The 13,863-nt window shown below is 46.3% G+C and overlaps 1 protein-coding gene across 5 annotated transcripts in view; it reads right to left on the bottom strand.

Moving 5' to 3' along the window:
• Positions 1–1,699: 1,699 nt before the first annotated feature.
• Positions 1,700–13,863, bottom strand: part of LOC144894016 (EP300-interacting inhibitor of differentiation 3-like) — a 79,604-nt gene continuing 67,440 nt past the window's right edge. For all 5 annotated transcript variants that reach the window (XM_078785482.1, XM_078785484.1, XM_078785481.1 and 2 more), the window contains 2 exons: positions 6,320–6,402; positions 1,700–2,371 (listed from right to left, as the gene is read on the bottom strand). In XM_078785482.1, coding sequence (XP_078641608.1) covers positions 2,291–2,371; positions 6,320–6,402 — 164 coding nt within the window. In that variant the 3' untranslated portion in view covers positions 1,700–2,290. The remainder of the gene's footprint in view (positions 2,372–6,319; positions 6,403–13,863) is intronic.

Here is a 13,863-nt window from a genome sequence, read left to right as displayed (position 1 = left end):
ATGTATATTTTAGAGCAATATCACTACATTTCCTACATGACGTTTTTTCAATTTTCAATTTCTCAAAATCTCTGGGTATACAACATTTCTGGTCTTCTTACTTGGTGCCAAGACATAGAGATTGCTTGGTTTTCCAATCCTTGAGCAGCCCACGTACAGCTGGCCATGGGCAAACACTTGTTCTGTGAAGTTCAGGCCTACAACCTTCATCGATTGCCCCTGCGCCTTGTTGATGGACATAGCAAAACATAGCCTGATTGGGAACTGAATCCTCTTGAAGGAGAATGGAAGGTCAGGTGGAATAAGTGGTATCCTTGGAATGAATACTTTCTCTCCTCTGTATTGTCCTGAGAGGATGGTTGCCTCTAGGACATGCAGCATCATTTGCTGGATTATCAATCGTGTTCCATTACACAGCTTTGGTGGATCAAGATTCCAAAGAAGCATGATTGGTGCTCCCACCTTGAGAATCAACCTGTGTGTTGGGAGTCCTTGAGGCTGACGACTGTTGAGAAACTCAGTTGGGAGGTTTACTGCCTGATCTTCATGTCACTTTGGCAAGAGAATCATAATTTCTTTCATGACCGGGCAGCGAACGTCATTATGTGCGACATTACGTCACTACTACGGACGTGAAAACATTTGTTTTCCTTAAAAATATATTTAAAATAAATAAAATAGTACATAAATTAACAATAAAAGAAGCTAAAAAACAATTTAAAATACAATAAAAAGCACATTAAAAAAATATAAATATGTACGTACAGTATACTGTATGTACGCGCAACCGCTGATTCTCATTCAAAACAGAGGCGACGTACAGTATTCCTTTACTGTGTCTGTGTTAGCCATGGGTCCGAAGAAGGATAATGCTAGTGTTTCCAAGCGTAATGTGGTTACGATGGACGATAAGGTAAATCTGATTAAAAGTTATGGAAAAGTGTCGGTGATAGCGCATAGACCTTATCGCGAATCGGAACCGCAATGCGTCATGGGGATCGGAAAGGGGCAATAGCGCCGCCACAAACGACACCATGGAATTGCAGCTGGCCCGGTTTTTTAAACCATTGATATTAAAATAGAAAGTAGCCTATACGACCGGAATTTTATGCTGATTCCGAATCTGTGTCTAAAACTTTTCTCCGATGTGTAGTTCTTGAGTTATAAGCAGACATCCAGACACACACACACACACACACACACACACACACACACACACACACACACACACACACACACACACACACACACACACACACACACACACACACACACACACACACTCCTCCTTTATTTATATAGATATATACTACAACAGACAAAATCCATCTCTCAGTGACGGTGAGCAACATAAAATGCACAAAGTTTGAGTGGCCATCCAGACTGACAACCAAAAACATTTTCCAGAAGGCCACCACAAATAAACCAGATATTTGGAAATACACAAAATGTTCATTTAAAGCTTCAGTGCCATCAAATTTGTATTTTGTGAAATACTTTGTCAAGGAATGTTAGCAATCAAAACATTTCAGTGATGAGGGAAGACAGAAAAACCACAACTTCCCACCCCTCCCCCACATTTTCGTTTGTTCCTTTTCTATTTCATCATTGCTCTCCCCTTCCTCTTCCTGCATTCCAGCTTGTTTAACCCATACGTCTTTCTCCCCCTCCCCATGATCTCATCACTTCTGTTCTGATGTTGGTGTTTCCCACTTTATTTTTTTTCATTCCATTCTGTCCAAGCTCTTTCATGAGTCTCAATCATGTACACAAAAAGAAGTGCCAAATATAAAAAACAAGCAATATAGAAGCAAACAATTCCAAGAAAAAGCACAACCTTTACAGCATTTACATGTGCATTCAAGTGAGGATGACGGCGACAAAGACGACATACAACACGAAGGAGATACATAATTGTTGGTTCGGGTATTTGTAACTACAAACTGGTGTCAGCAATTTGGATTTTAGCTATGCTGTATGTTCAAAGGCCTGTGAAAAATGCAATGGTATCTTTAATACTTACAAGTGTAAAATGATGGATTAACCCGTCATCTTCACACACAAATGGCACAAAATACAATCAAATACTTTGCCTGCAAAGAGAAATACTATGGCAACATTACCTTTACAAATGAACGAAAGACTGGAATGAATTGAGTGCCACAAAATGCCAGGACCCTTTGTTCAATAAATACGACCAAAGAAAAACAGGAAACAAGTAGGAGCAAAACAAACAAACAAAAAAAAAAACATCCATTCTTCAAGATTCATTATGAGTATGGTTGCATTTTTACGGTTGCATCTCAGTTCCTGAGAAGACTGCAGGAACAGGAATCAAAGCTTGATGGATATGGAGTGTATCGATTATCTCCTGAAAAGCAAAACCAGGAAGGGATGAATTATAGTTATTTTACAAGCGCATCAACTTAATCTCTTAAAGTGTAAGTTTTATGATCTTTTATCTTTATGTTCTTTTATGTTCTTAATTTTATGTTCTTTTATCCTTGCGCTTCTTGAAGAAAAAAACAAACTGGCGGGATATTGTAATCGGCTCTGTCCATCATGCTATCTCCTAAACATTTGGGCAGAAATTCACCAAACGTGGTCGTTATGATCACCACATGGCAAAGGTGCAAGAGCAGTATCATTTTTGCCCCCCACCCCCTGGGTCAGAAAGTCAAATACCAAAACATGGAATTACAGGCACATTTTAAACACTTTAATGAAACTTTGTATATGCAATCAACATTGGGGGGTGCATGAAATAGGTAACTATTTTTTTGGATTTGACCACCGGTTCATACTCCAATGGGTGGAGATTTGGGTTCATCAGGGTCAAAACGGCTTAAAAACAGATATATAGCTCAGACCTGGCCAACCGGTTTGTGAAAGACTTGGGGCAAAACCTCTTCCTGGTTAACCCACACAAAGATGAGAATACCTAACTGGGGCTGTTAAAGTATCGAGGACATTAACAATAGAGCATACACACATGCACACACTCACTCATTTTACATTAAAATAACATTAATGTCATTGAGAACATTTACATTGGATTGCACCTGTATGGGCAACATACAAGAGCAAAAAGGAGAGCTGGAGATAAGGTGAGGAATGATGTGGAAGTGGTCTGGAGAGGGTGGCACTGATAGAGAGACAACAGAAGCTGCAGGTCTGAGAACAATTGTGCCAGAAGGATTGCGAGAATGAAGAGGGTGGATGGAAGGAGTATGGATGAACTGAGGTTGGAGATTGGTGTGCAGATGAGCTTGACGGAGAGATTGGTGAAATGCTGGCTGAAGTGCGCTGGACACTTGGTGCGGATGGAGGAAGAAAAAATGGCAAAGAGAGGATAGGTTTAGGGAGAGGGAGGAGGAAGAGGTAGACCGTGGCTGAGATGGGAGGATTGTGTGAGGCAATAAGGTAGCGGTTGTTGGAGGGTGGGGAGAGTTGGTTGAGGACAGAGGGAAGTGAGGAGTATCATGGTCAAGGCAGGGCAGAATATTAGTACCATTGGACCTCACCTCTTAAAGGCAAGAGAAGAAGAAGATGAGGTCTTAATTATTTATTTCAAACACTTGCAACAACAATACTTTTTTTTTTCTTTTTTTAAAATACAGAATCGAGGCTTGTGAAAGAGCCAACATTTATCACACAAACAAATCAAACAGACAAACAAAATATATAAAAAGAGGGAGCGGTAGACAAGATGGGGAGAGAAGGGGAAGCACACAAACACAACATTTGAGAGCAGGGACATCGGGAGATGTGTGGGAGGGAGAGGGCTTGGGGGGAGGAGGGCGTGGGAAGAGGGGGGGGGGGGGGTGGGAAAAGTATAAAACACAAGGACACCAATGACTTCCAGGAAAGAAGTTGGTATTTCAAAAAAGTGGATTTGGGGTGAAATTAGCGGGGGTAGAAAAGATCAAGGTTTTGGATGGGGGAAGATGAGATTTTTATTATTTTTTGTATACAATATCGAGGCTCGTGAAAGAGCTAACATTAATCACACAGAAAGACAAACCAACACATAAAACATATAACATGGGGAGCGGGAGACAAGATGGGGCGAGAGGGGGAAGAACACAAACACAACATCTGAGAGCAGGGACATCGAGAGATCTGTGGGAGGGAGAGGGCTTTGGGGGGGGGGCATGTGAAGGGGGAGGGGGGTGGGAGAGGTATAAAACATATGGACACTGCCAGAACTTCCAGGAAAGAAGTTGGAATTTCAATCAAACAAGGTGGATCTGGGGTGAATTCGTGGGGGTAGAAAAGATCAAGGTTTTGGATGGGGAGAGATAAGAGATGGTGGTGAACAGCTGTTTTAAAGACCTGGAGGGAGGAGTGGGATTGAAGGGAGTGTGGGAGTTTGTTCCAGAGGCGGGAGAAAAGAGGAATGAAAGAGTGAAGGTGAGCAGAGAGCCACGATTTCGGCAGTTTAACCATCAGAGGGTTGCTGGCAGATCTTGTGAAACCTGTAGGAATATTTGGGGGACAAAGCACAGAGAGAGCTGGGGGAGCAAGGCCAGAGAGGAGTCGGTAGAAGACAGAAAGACCACCAACCTGCCTGCGGTGAGTGAGTGAAAGGCCCTCGGAGGGTGGTGAACAGCTGTTTCAAAGACCTGGAGGGAGGAGTGGGATTGAAGAGAGTGAGGGAGTTTGTTCCAGAGGCGGGAGAAAAGAAGAACGAAAGAGTGAAGGTGAATAGAGAGTGTGATTTTGGCAGTTTAACCATAAGAGGGTTGCAGGCAGATCTTGTGCGACCTGCAGGAATATTTGGGGGACAGAGCACAGAGAGAGCTGGGGGAGCAAGGCCGGAGAGGAGTCGGTAGAAGACAGAAAGACCACCAACCTGCCTGCGGTGAGTGAGTGAAAGGCCCTCGGAGTTAGCTTCATCGTGGGAGATTCCAATGATTCTGAACGCTTTGCTTTCAACAGCGTGAAGACGAGCTAGGTGTGAGGCAGGAGCACCAGCCCAGAGGGGAGAACAGTATTCCATTGAGCTGCGGATGAAAGCCTTGTATGTGGTGAGGAGCTCAGGTGTGCCAAGGAAGGACTTCGCACGACGGAGGATGCCCAGTCGGCGACTGGCTTTGGAGGCCAGCTTGGAAATGTGGTTTACCCAGGAAAGATCATGGCAGATAGTGAGACTCAAAAGCTTGAGTGACAGTTATTCCAAACTACTCACTATGAGTGACCCAAGAGCTCATTCTCTTGTTTTATCTACCAGTGGCACCACTGTCAGATCATTGCATTTTGTCAACTAGCACTTTCGTGAGGCTCGATTTTTCGACTGAAAAAAACAAACAAACAAAATCTAAACATTTCCTAAAAGGTGGAGATCAAGCTCGGAATTTTTTCTATTTTCTTTCTTCTATATGCGGCAGACGGTAGGTACACAGGATCTCTGGAGCTCAGCCAGAGTGATCATCGAGTTCTTGGTCACCTCTCTTACCAAGGCCCTTCTCCCCCGATTGCTCAGTTTGGCCAGCTCTTGGAAGAGTCCTGGTTGTTCCAAACTTCTTCCATTTAAGAATTGTGGAGGCCACTGTGCTCTTGGGAACCTTCAATGCAGCAGAATTTTTTTTGTAGGCTTCCCTAGATCTGTGCCTCGACACAATCCTGTCTCTGAGCCCTGCCGGCAGTTCCTTCGACCTCATGACTTGGTTTTTGCTCCGACATGCATTGTCAGCTGTGAGACCTTATATAGACAGGTGTGTGCCTTTCCAAATCATGTCCAATCAATTGAATTTACCACAGGTGGACTCCAATCAAGGTGTATAAATATCTCAAAGATGATCAAGAGAAATGGGAGGCACCTGAGCTAAATTTCAAGTGTCATAGCAAAGGGTCTGAATACTTATGTAAATGTGATATTTCAGTTTTTTCTTTTTAATAAACTTGCAAAACTTTCTAAAATCCTGTTTTCTCTTTGTCATTATGGGGTATTGAGTGTAGATTGATGAGGGAAAAAATGAATTTGAACGATTTCAGCATTAGGCTGCAACATAACAAAATGTGAAACAAGTGAAGGGGTCAGAATACTTTCTGAATGCACTCACTGTACATCAGATTCTCAAAACATTGGCCACTGACTTCATTAAACCTCTCAAACATTTCTCACGACACTGGTGCCACTTAATATTCTCTGCCCTTTCGGAATTTCATCGAAAATGACGCCTTTGTAATTTATTTTATAAAAGCACTTAATTCTCCATGAGCCTTGGACTCTCATTTTTGCAAGAAAATTACAATTAGTGTTCAAAACAACTACAGTATTCTTTATTGAAGAATGTAGTCAAAACAAACATTTTACCTTCCATTTCTGCATGGACAATGATGTGATCATCTGTTTGTTGCCCGAATGATCCATCCTCTCATGGTGCAGCGGAACCAATCCTGTATCACATTGACACAAGCTATTAGTGCAGAGAAGCCGGAGCCATATATTGGGTTATTCACAAACACAGGTTTCCTGCAACTACGGCAGCGCAACGCCCCGCTAGGAGTTTACAACAATAATTTGACAATTATCTTGATCGGAGTGCATATGGACTGGGAGAATACTGCTGAAAGTGAAAACTGGTTATTATCATATTGTGTGCTTGTGCTTGTGAAAGGACCGGGGGAGGGGGGAGGGGCGGATGCTCCATGAGGAACTTGATTAAGGTAAGCAGTCAATTTAAAAAAATTATACATATATATATATATATATATACATATATATATATATATATATATATATATATATATATATATATATATATATATATATATATATATATATATATATATACAGTGGTACCTCGGCTTACGAGTTTAATCCGTTCCGTGACGGAGCTCGTAAGCCAAATCGCTCGTAAGTCAAAGCAAATTTTCCCATTCAAATGCATTGAAATGCTATTAATCCGTTCCAGCCTCAAAAAAAAAACACCAATTTTTTTTGTTAGGTGCTTTTAAATAACAAAAATGTACTTTATAAATAACAAATAATGTATAAACAAGCACGACCTCGTATATACTGTACATAATACAAGAGAATGTAAAGAAATAAACTGGACCTCTATCCATGAAGATATGGAGAAGTTGTTGTTTGTGTGGTTGAAGGAGAAGCAGCTCGCAGGAGATACCGTGACCGAGAGCATCATGTGTTTGAAAAGATTGAAACTCGGATATCGAGCACGGACCACGAGGTGTTTTTTCTTTTTTCTTAATCTCGGTTTCAGTGAACTTTTGCTCTGTGCTCACGTGTACTGTACCTGTACCTGTAATGGTACGTCAGAGGATGGCACCTGTTGTCATCATATTAAGTGCAAGATGTTCTGCATCGTAAGTTGGTACACCGTGGTCTTTCGGCGGTGTTTAAGCCGGCCGTCTTGGCTTCTGTCACCATTGGCATTGAGTCTTTCGATGTAGGTAGGTCGTTGTGTGCCGGTGCCTTGGCCGAATTCCTTCATTGCTGCATTGTTAGCTCACCTGGTTTTTTATACCACATCTTTGGTTATCGGACCAGCGAATGACGTCATCTCCAAAGTATGGCTTATTCTCACTTGTCTTGGACGATCTTCTACTTCTAGCCTTCCACCGTGCATTTGGTGTCCACTGTACTTACTGTACAGTGCCTGGTAAAATTGATGTAATGGGTTTTTGACCGTCAACGCCATGAACCGTCATGAACCGTCAACGCCATGAACCGCTAACACTCAAAAGCCCATTTATCGCGCCTTATAAAGCAAAACGCAAACCGAAAGCCATGCCTCTCAAGCGAGGCGTGCTTCCGTGGTCACGTGATCCACAGGTGTAGCTCATTATACCCGCACGCGCGACACGCTTTGGCGGTCACGTGACCAGCCACTCTGGAGGCGGGGATCCCCGCCGATGACGTCACCGGCTGGAGCAAGGAGATTCCTCGCTAATGTATTTCGACGATTGCGTGTTTTATATCCAAGCAGAGATGCTTTCACGGCAAGATAACCACGTGACCGGAACCGGAAGCCACAACCGGAAAATTCAAAAAAATAAATTTTTTGAGCTCGTACATCGGATCTCGGCTCGTATCCCAAAGCAACAAACCGCCCGAGCGACGGCTCGTATCCCGAAAAACTCGTACGTTGGGGCACTCGTAAGCCGAGGTACCACTGTATATATATATACATATATATATATATATATATATATGATATTGTTGCGGTTTTAGAACCCACACTTTTGTAAATAAATAATCACTTGTAAATATGACATTAACGGTTAAAGGTTGCACCCCGAGTTAGTCCACAAGCAACACGTAGGCCACCATAGGAACTCAGTTATTTCATTATTATGTGTTTTAGATAAGGCCGTGTTTCCAATCGTTGAATCTGCGTTGCGTCAATCAAATAAGGAGTAGGCCCTTTCATCCATTTTGCAACCTCCCTCTCCAAGCAACGCCATTACACGCCTCTGCCAGCAGCGGCAGCCTTCGCTGCTGCCCGTGAGCTCGCTCAAACGACGCCATAAGCCATGCAGTTAGGCCCGAGGAAAAAGGGGGCGGAACGCCAAGAACAAGGGGTGGCCTGTCAACCAGCCGTCAAAGGCGTGGCCGGTAAGCCCTCACCAGCCAACCAGGGCTGAGGGAATATCACAGGTGGGCGTGGCTTTATGAAGCGCGGAGTGATCTTGGCTCGCATGATATAAGCGCGAACGCAAAGCCCTTTCACGGACTTATTTCGGAAGACTTACGCGGTGTTGGAGGCGCGCACATTTGCAATGAACTTGTACGGACGTGTTGGAGGCGCGCGCATTGAAAGGACTTTGAGAGGGAGAGCGTTTGGCGCGAACGTACAGTTATTACGTACGAAGCATCCCAGTCCCCCCACTATATGTAAGGTCCGGTCGCGTTCCAACGATACGCAGAGCTGCCTGCCGGGTTTTCGCCCGCTGAACCGGAGCCTGAACTGGAGCCTGGACCCCATTGCCTGGACGATCTACCTGGACCTTCCACCCTACCAGCTACAATCCCCGTGTGAGTGTGTATGTTTGTCTGGGGTCATAACTTAAGACTGTTTTTAAGACTGCCCTGTGTCCTGCTTCTTCTTCTTCCTTTCTTGTACATTCTTTCCTTTCCTTTTCGTTTTGTTTTGTAATAAATTGACCTGTTCTTTCTGGTTTCGTCTTAATCCCTTCGCTTTCGTCTTTTCTCAATTGAGTACCTGTGGCACGATTAGGAACCGCTACAATCGGGTCTAGTCATTTGTTAATAGCTCGGATCGCGGATTGCTATCCGCTCGGCATTTTCCATCACATCCGTGGTTCGAGCGGGAGTTATTTCCCTGCTTTACGGTCGGGTTAGTAAGTAGGTATTTGGGACTACTTTGACCAATGACCCTAGCTAATACCGACCGGAAGGAGCGTTATAACTTCGAAGGACTCGGGACGGCCAGCTAAAAAGACAAGGGGATTAACCCCCCCTTGATAAGGGGAGAGCCGACCCCCGAGATCCGTAGCAATTGGTGTCTGGGAGTGGGATTTGAAGCCCGAACCAAATTTTTTATCATCTGGACAAATTTGGTCAAAATTTCGAGCGGCCGAAATTTTATACAAGATCTAAATTAAATCGTGCCATGGATAATCAAGGCGATCGGATGCCAGTGGGGGGAAATGAGGAGCCAGAGGAAGGGTTAGAGTCAACCCAGGACCCCAGGGAAGAAGTGGGAGAGATGGAGGAGGAAAACGAAGAAGGTGTGGTAGCGGGGGTTGCAGGCGCGCAAAATGGCGGCACCGCGCACATGGCGGCGGAGGCCGAGCCCGCGGTGGCGGCTGGGGCCGCTGTGCAAATGGGGTTTGACCTCAGATTATTCCTGACCCAACTGTGTGCCAAAATGGATAGAATGGGGGAGCAAATGGGCAACCAAATTGGGGGATTGAGTAAGGAGATGGGAGAAATGAGGGCCAATAGTGAGCAATTGGGAAGTCAAATTGGAGGGTTAGACGTCAAATTAGGGGGATTAGAGAACAAATTAGGGGCCCAATTGGAGGACGTGAGTAGCCAAATGAATGAAGGGATAATGGGGCTGGAAAACAGAATGGCTACCCAGGAGAACCAAATGGAAGGAATGGAGGATGGGTTGACAGGGTTTGGAAACAGAGTGGGTGGCCAGATAGAGCAGATTGGGAGAGACATAGACCGCAGATCGGGCGGAAGGGTTGCGGGGGTACGCGATGAGGTAGCGCGGCTTGAGAAGCGCGGGGAAAGCGAGCCTGAGCAGAGCACAGCCGGGTGGACGGGTATAGAAACCGCGACCCGGGGTATGGGGAAGCCGGCGACCGCAGAATTAGAAAATTTGATTTTATTAGCACCAGCGGTCGTCGAGCTTAACAAGGAAAAAGAAATTAAAAGAGAAGCAATAGTGGAAATTGGGGCGGAAGAGACGGCAGACCTAGAAAAGCACTCGTGGAAGGAAGGAATGGAACTTGTGCAAAGTCCATGTTCACATCATGATGCCATACTTGCTAATCCTTATCAAGATTTGCAGGTGCGTGTGGAGAAGAAGATCCCGAAGGTAAGCCGGGCTGTATATGGCGCGAAAAGATTTGGCGCAAAAGTGTTTGGCGCGAAAGGATTTTTCGCGCGCTTGGAATCCAGACGGCACCCGGGCGTTCGTGGAAGGTCCTTTGTGCGCTGTGTAAAAGTGAGATGTACGAGAGGAAATGGCGCGCGTGTGAGACAAAAGTGTGCGCCGGAGCGAGAGTGTGATACCGAGTGCGAGAGCACATCGGAGTGTATGTGTGATGAGTGCGGTACAGAGTCTGCGTTGGAAGAGAGGGGGATGGATGAGAAGAGTGTGCGAGGATGCACACCTGAGTTGGTTGTGGCGAGTGTGCGGGAGAGCACACCAGAGCGTGTTATTGGGTGTGCGACAGGAGATTGCACACCCGTGGGTAGGTGTGCGCTGAGTGGGTGTGCAACAGAGTGCACACCCGTGAGTGTTACGGAGTACGTAACGGAGGAGAGGTGTGTAACAGAGGAGTGTGTGATGATGGGGTGTGCGAGTAGAATGGATGCGCAAGAATGTGCGCGAGAGGAATGCATGGAATGCATGGAGTGTATGGAGATGCCTGGATGTGCGAGTAAGAAAAGGAACGTGTGGTGTGAGCATGCGAGTGGAGCATCGACGCTGACCGGGGCAGCGGTTGGGCCGACGTATAGCCGACGCGAGCTCTCGGGGCGTGGTGCGCTTTGTGTGCTGCGGGGATCGTTGCCGCGTCACTCCTGCAAGGAGCGCCGTGCACGATTCGGGCCGGGCTCCGCCCTGTATGGTCGGTGCCGTGTCGTAGCGGCACGATTCCGGGGGAGAAGGGCCAGGTCGGACCTTTGCCCCCTCGTGGGGGCGGTGTTCTGACCGGGTGAGGTTGGGTCATCGGGCCGGAGACCGGAAGGCTCCGCGCGCCAGGATGGACCCTGGAATCTCGGACCGAGTATGCCTCCTCCCCAGAATCGTAAATGCCGGACGGACCCAACCTACAGGAGACAGACCACCAGGATACATGGCTCGGTTTTTCAAAGCCGAGCTGTGACGAAAATGTATTACGGCGCACCGAGAGGCTCGAGAGTAGTGGACTGATGGAATAGCAACAGTGTTGAGAAATGGTATACGGTGTAGAGGAATGGTGGCTCTACCATCCCTCACATCATATTCTTTGGGCAGAGGAGCTATAGATCTATGGGGTGGCAGTACAAACTAGCCCGGGAGGGTTAGGATAAATGTATAGGGACCTAGAGATGACCATAGGAGACTTGAGAGTTAAGTTGTGACTTTTGTACCTGTAGTGGGGACGTAGAGTAGAGTAGTTGGTTGATAACGACGAGGGAGTGCTTAGTATAAGGGATGATGGGGCGCACTCGTATTAGAAGGGAGTAGATAGCTTAAATGATGCTGTGTGTGTGAAGAAATTGTGTATGAGCAGGAGCTGGAGGTTTCGCATGAAATGAGGCATTACGTATGAAGTCCTTATAGTGCTGGTTAGCAAATGAGGCAATGCTCGAGAATGATGTGTGTGGAATAAATGGTCTGGAATGAATGGTGTGGAGTAGATGGAGTATGGATTGAGTGGGGTGGAGTGTATGGTGCGAAGGAGTGGATGGGGGAAGGATGGACCCCTTCACGAATACCAGGGGAGGGTAGTTTAAAAGTAGGTAGAGGGAGTAGGTAAATTTGGTTGGATATTGACATCTGTGGTGCTGAAAGTAGCAAAGTATTGCTTGATTGGTGCATGAGTAAAGTGGAATGGCTGGGCGTGTGGCCTGTTAGTGCGTATGGTTGGTTGAGCACGCCACCACTGGTAGTCTCTCGGCCAGGTGAGGCCGCAGATAGGCTCTGGGAGCCAGGTTAGAGTTGAGTAGAGTTCAGCGGGGCCCAAGGATCCTAGGGAGAGGACCCGGGTAGCCCAGTGCCAGAGAGGGCACTGAGGGGGTAAGCGCCAGGGAGGGCCTTCCCCAGTCAGGTAGGTTATGGTAGGGTGAAGGAGCTCGGCAAGCTTGGGTGGCGACGTTCAGTGGCGGAGATGCGCAGGTAAGTAGGACCTGCTAGGGGAGCCACACGACCCAGCCACGAAATTGTGCGAGGGCACAGGGAGAAAAATCGGGGGAGTGAGACCCCAAATTGGAGAATACCACAGACTGGTCAATGGGAATTTGGTTTTTAGAACCACAGAGAGTAAAGATGGCCAATGGTTTCGCAGGGCAAGACCCCGGGTAGAGTTAAAGTGTTAATGTCATTTAGAAGGATAGATAGGAGAAAATCTCTTCGCACCATCCGCATCCGCTCACCGAGGTGAAAGACTCCACACCAGATTTTGTAAACGATTTTGGAGAATGAAAGATGCATCTTGACGTGGATTTGACATTGTTGTGATTCCATCTCTTCCTCCTTAGGAGGGATTGGTGACGAATTTGGAATTAGAGGGGATGGGAAAGACAAGACGTTAGCAACGAATTGCAAATTGTGTAAATACAGGTAAGGGCAAGGGTAGGGTAGGTGACATGGGGGGTGACGTACGCTAGGGACGAGCTTTCTCAGCTCGCTCTCCCGCGCCCTTCATATCGCATTACTTTGTTTTGATGTGTACCCTTGCGCCCTTGCCCCGCTAATCTGCTTGTCCTTCCTTCCCCACTCATGGACCATGTTCTTTTGTGCCCGAGGGGAGTGTGCAGGTGCCGCAGTTGTGCGCCCGCACCCTTGCTGCCTCCTGCCTGCACTGATGCACCATATGGACCACACGTTCTGTGGCCTGGCACCACATATGGACCACACGTTCTGTGGCCTGGCACCTCTGCTGGGACCGACCGTTGTTGCCAGCGGTGTCTGGTTTGCGGACCACTGTTTTATGTGGCATCCATGCCCAGCAGTGGACCACCTGAGTTGGCCCTGCTGGCCATACAAATAATAAAAAGCGGACGCGGTGTGTGCCCTTTTATTAATAAATAGTAACATCAAGCAAGAAGATCAAGGCACGATACATCGGCCCAGCAGAGAAGCAAGAAGACATCAGACATCCTTTATTATTTCTGAAATGTTTTTTATGTGCATTTAGGTGATGGTGCTTCTTTGGTGCTCTTTGTGCTTTTATGGTGCTTTTGGTGCATTTTGTTTATTATGGTGCATTTTATTGGGTACATATGGCGTATGGTGTATCGGTGCAGTGCATGGCAATGGCATTTTCCTGTTTTCAAACATCTCTTCTTTTCCCACAAAAGACAGGTCCTGGGTTGCAGTTTGTAAATATAATTAGTGTTTTGTAAATAATGCTCCCCACCGGTTAAATGTGTAGTTTGAAGACCATTCTGTAATTCGGTGAATTGTGGGTGTGAGTCAGTTAGATATG

This window comes from Myxine glutinosa, chromosome 10 (assembly GCF_964187855.1).
Source record: "Myxine glutinosa chromosome 10, kmMyxGlut1.1, whole genome shotgun sequence".
NCBI classification, from domain to species: domain Eukaryota; kingdom Metazoa; phylum Chordata; class Myxini; order Myxiniformes; family Myxinidae; genus Myxine; species Myxine glutinosa.
The sequence above is the reverse complement of the archived record's forward strand: the minus strand, read 5'-3'. Positions and strand labels throughout refer to the sequence as shown.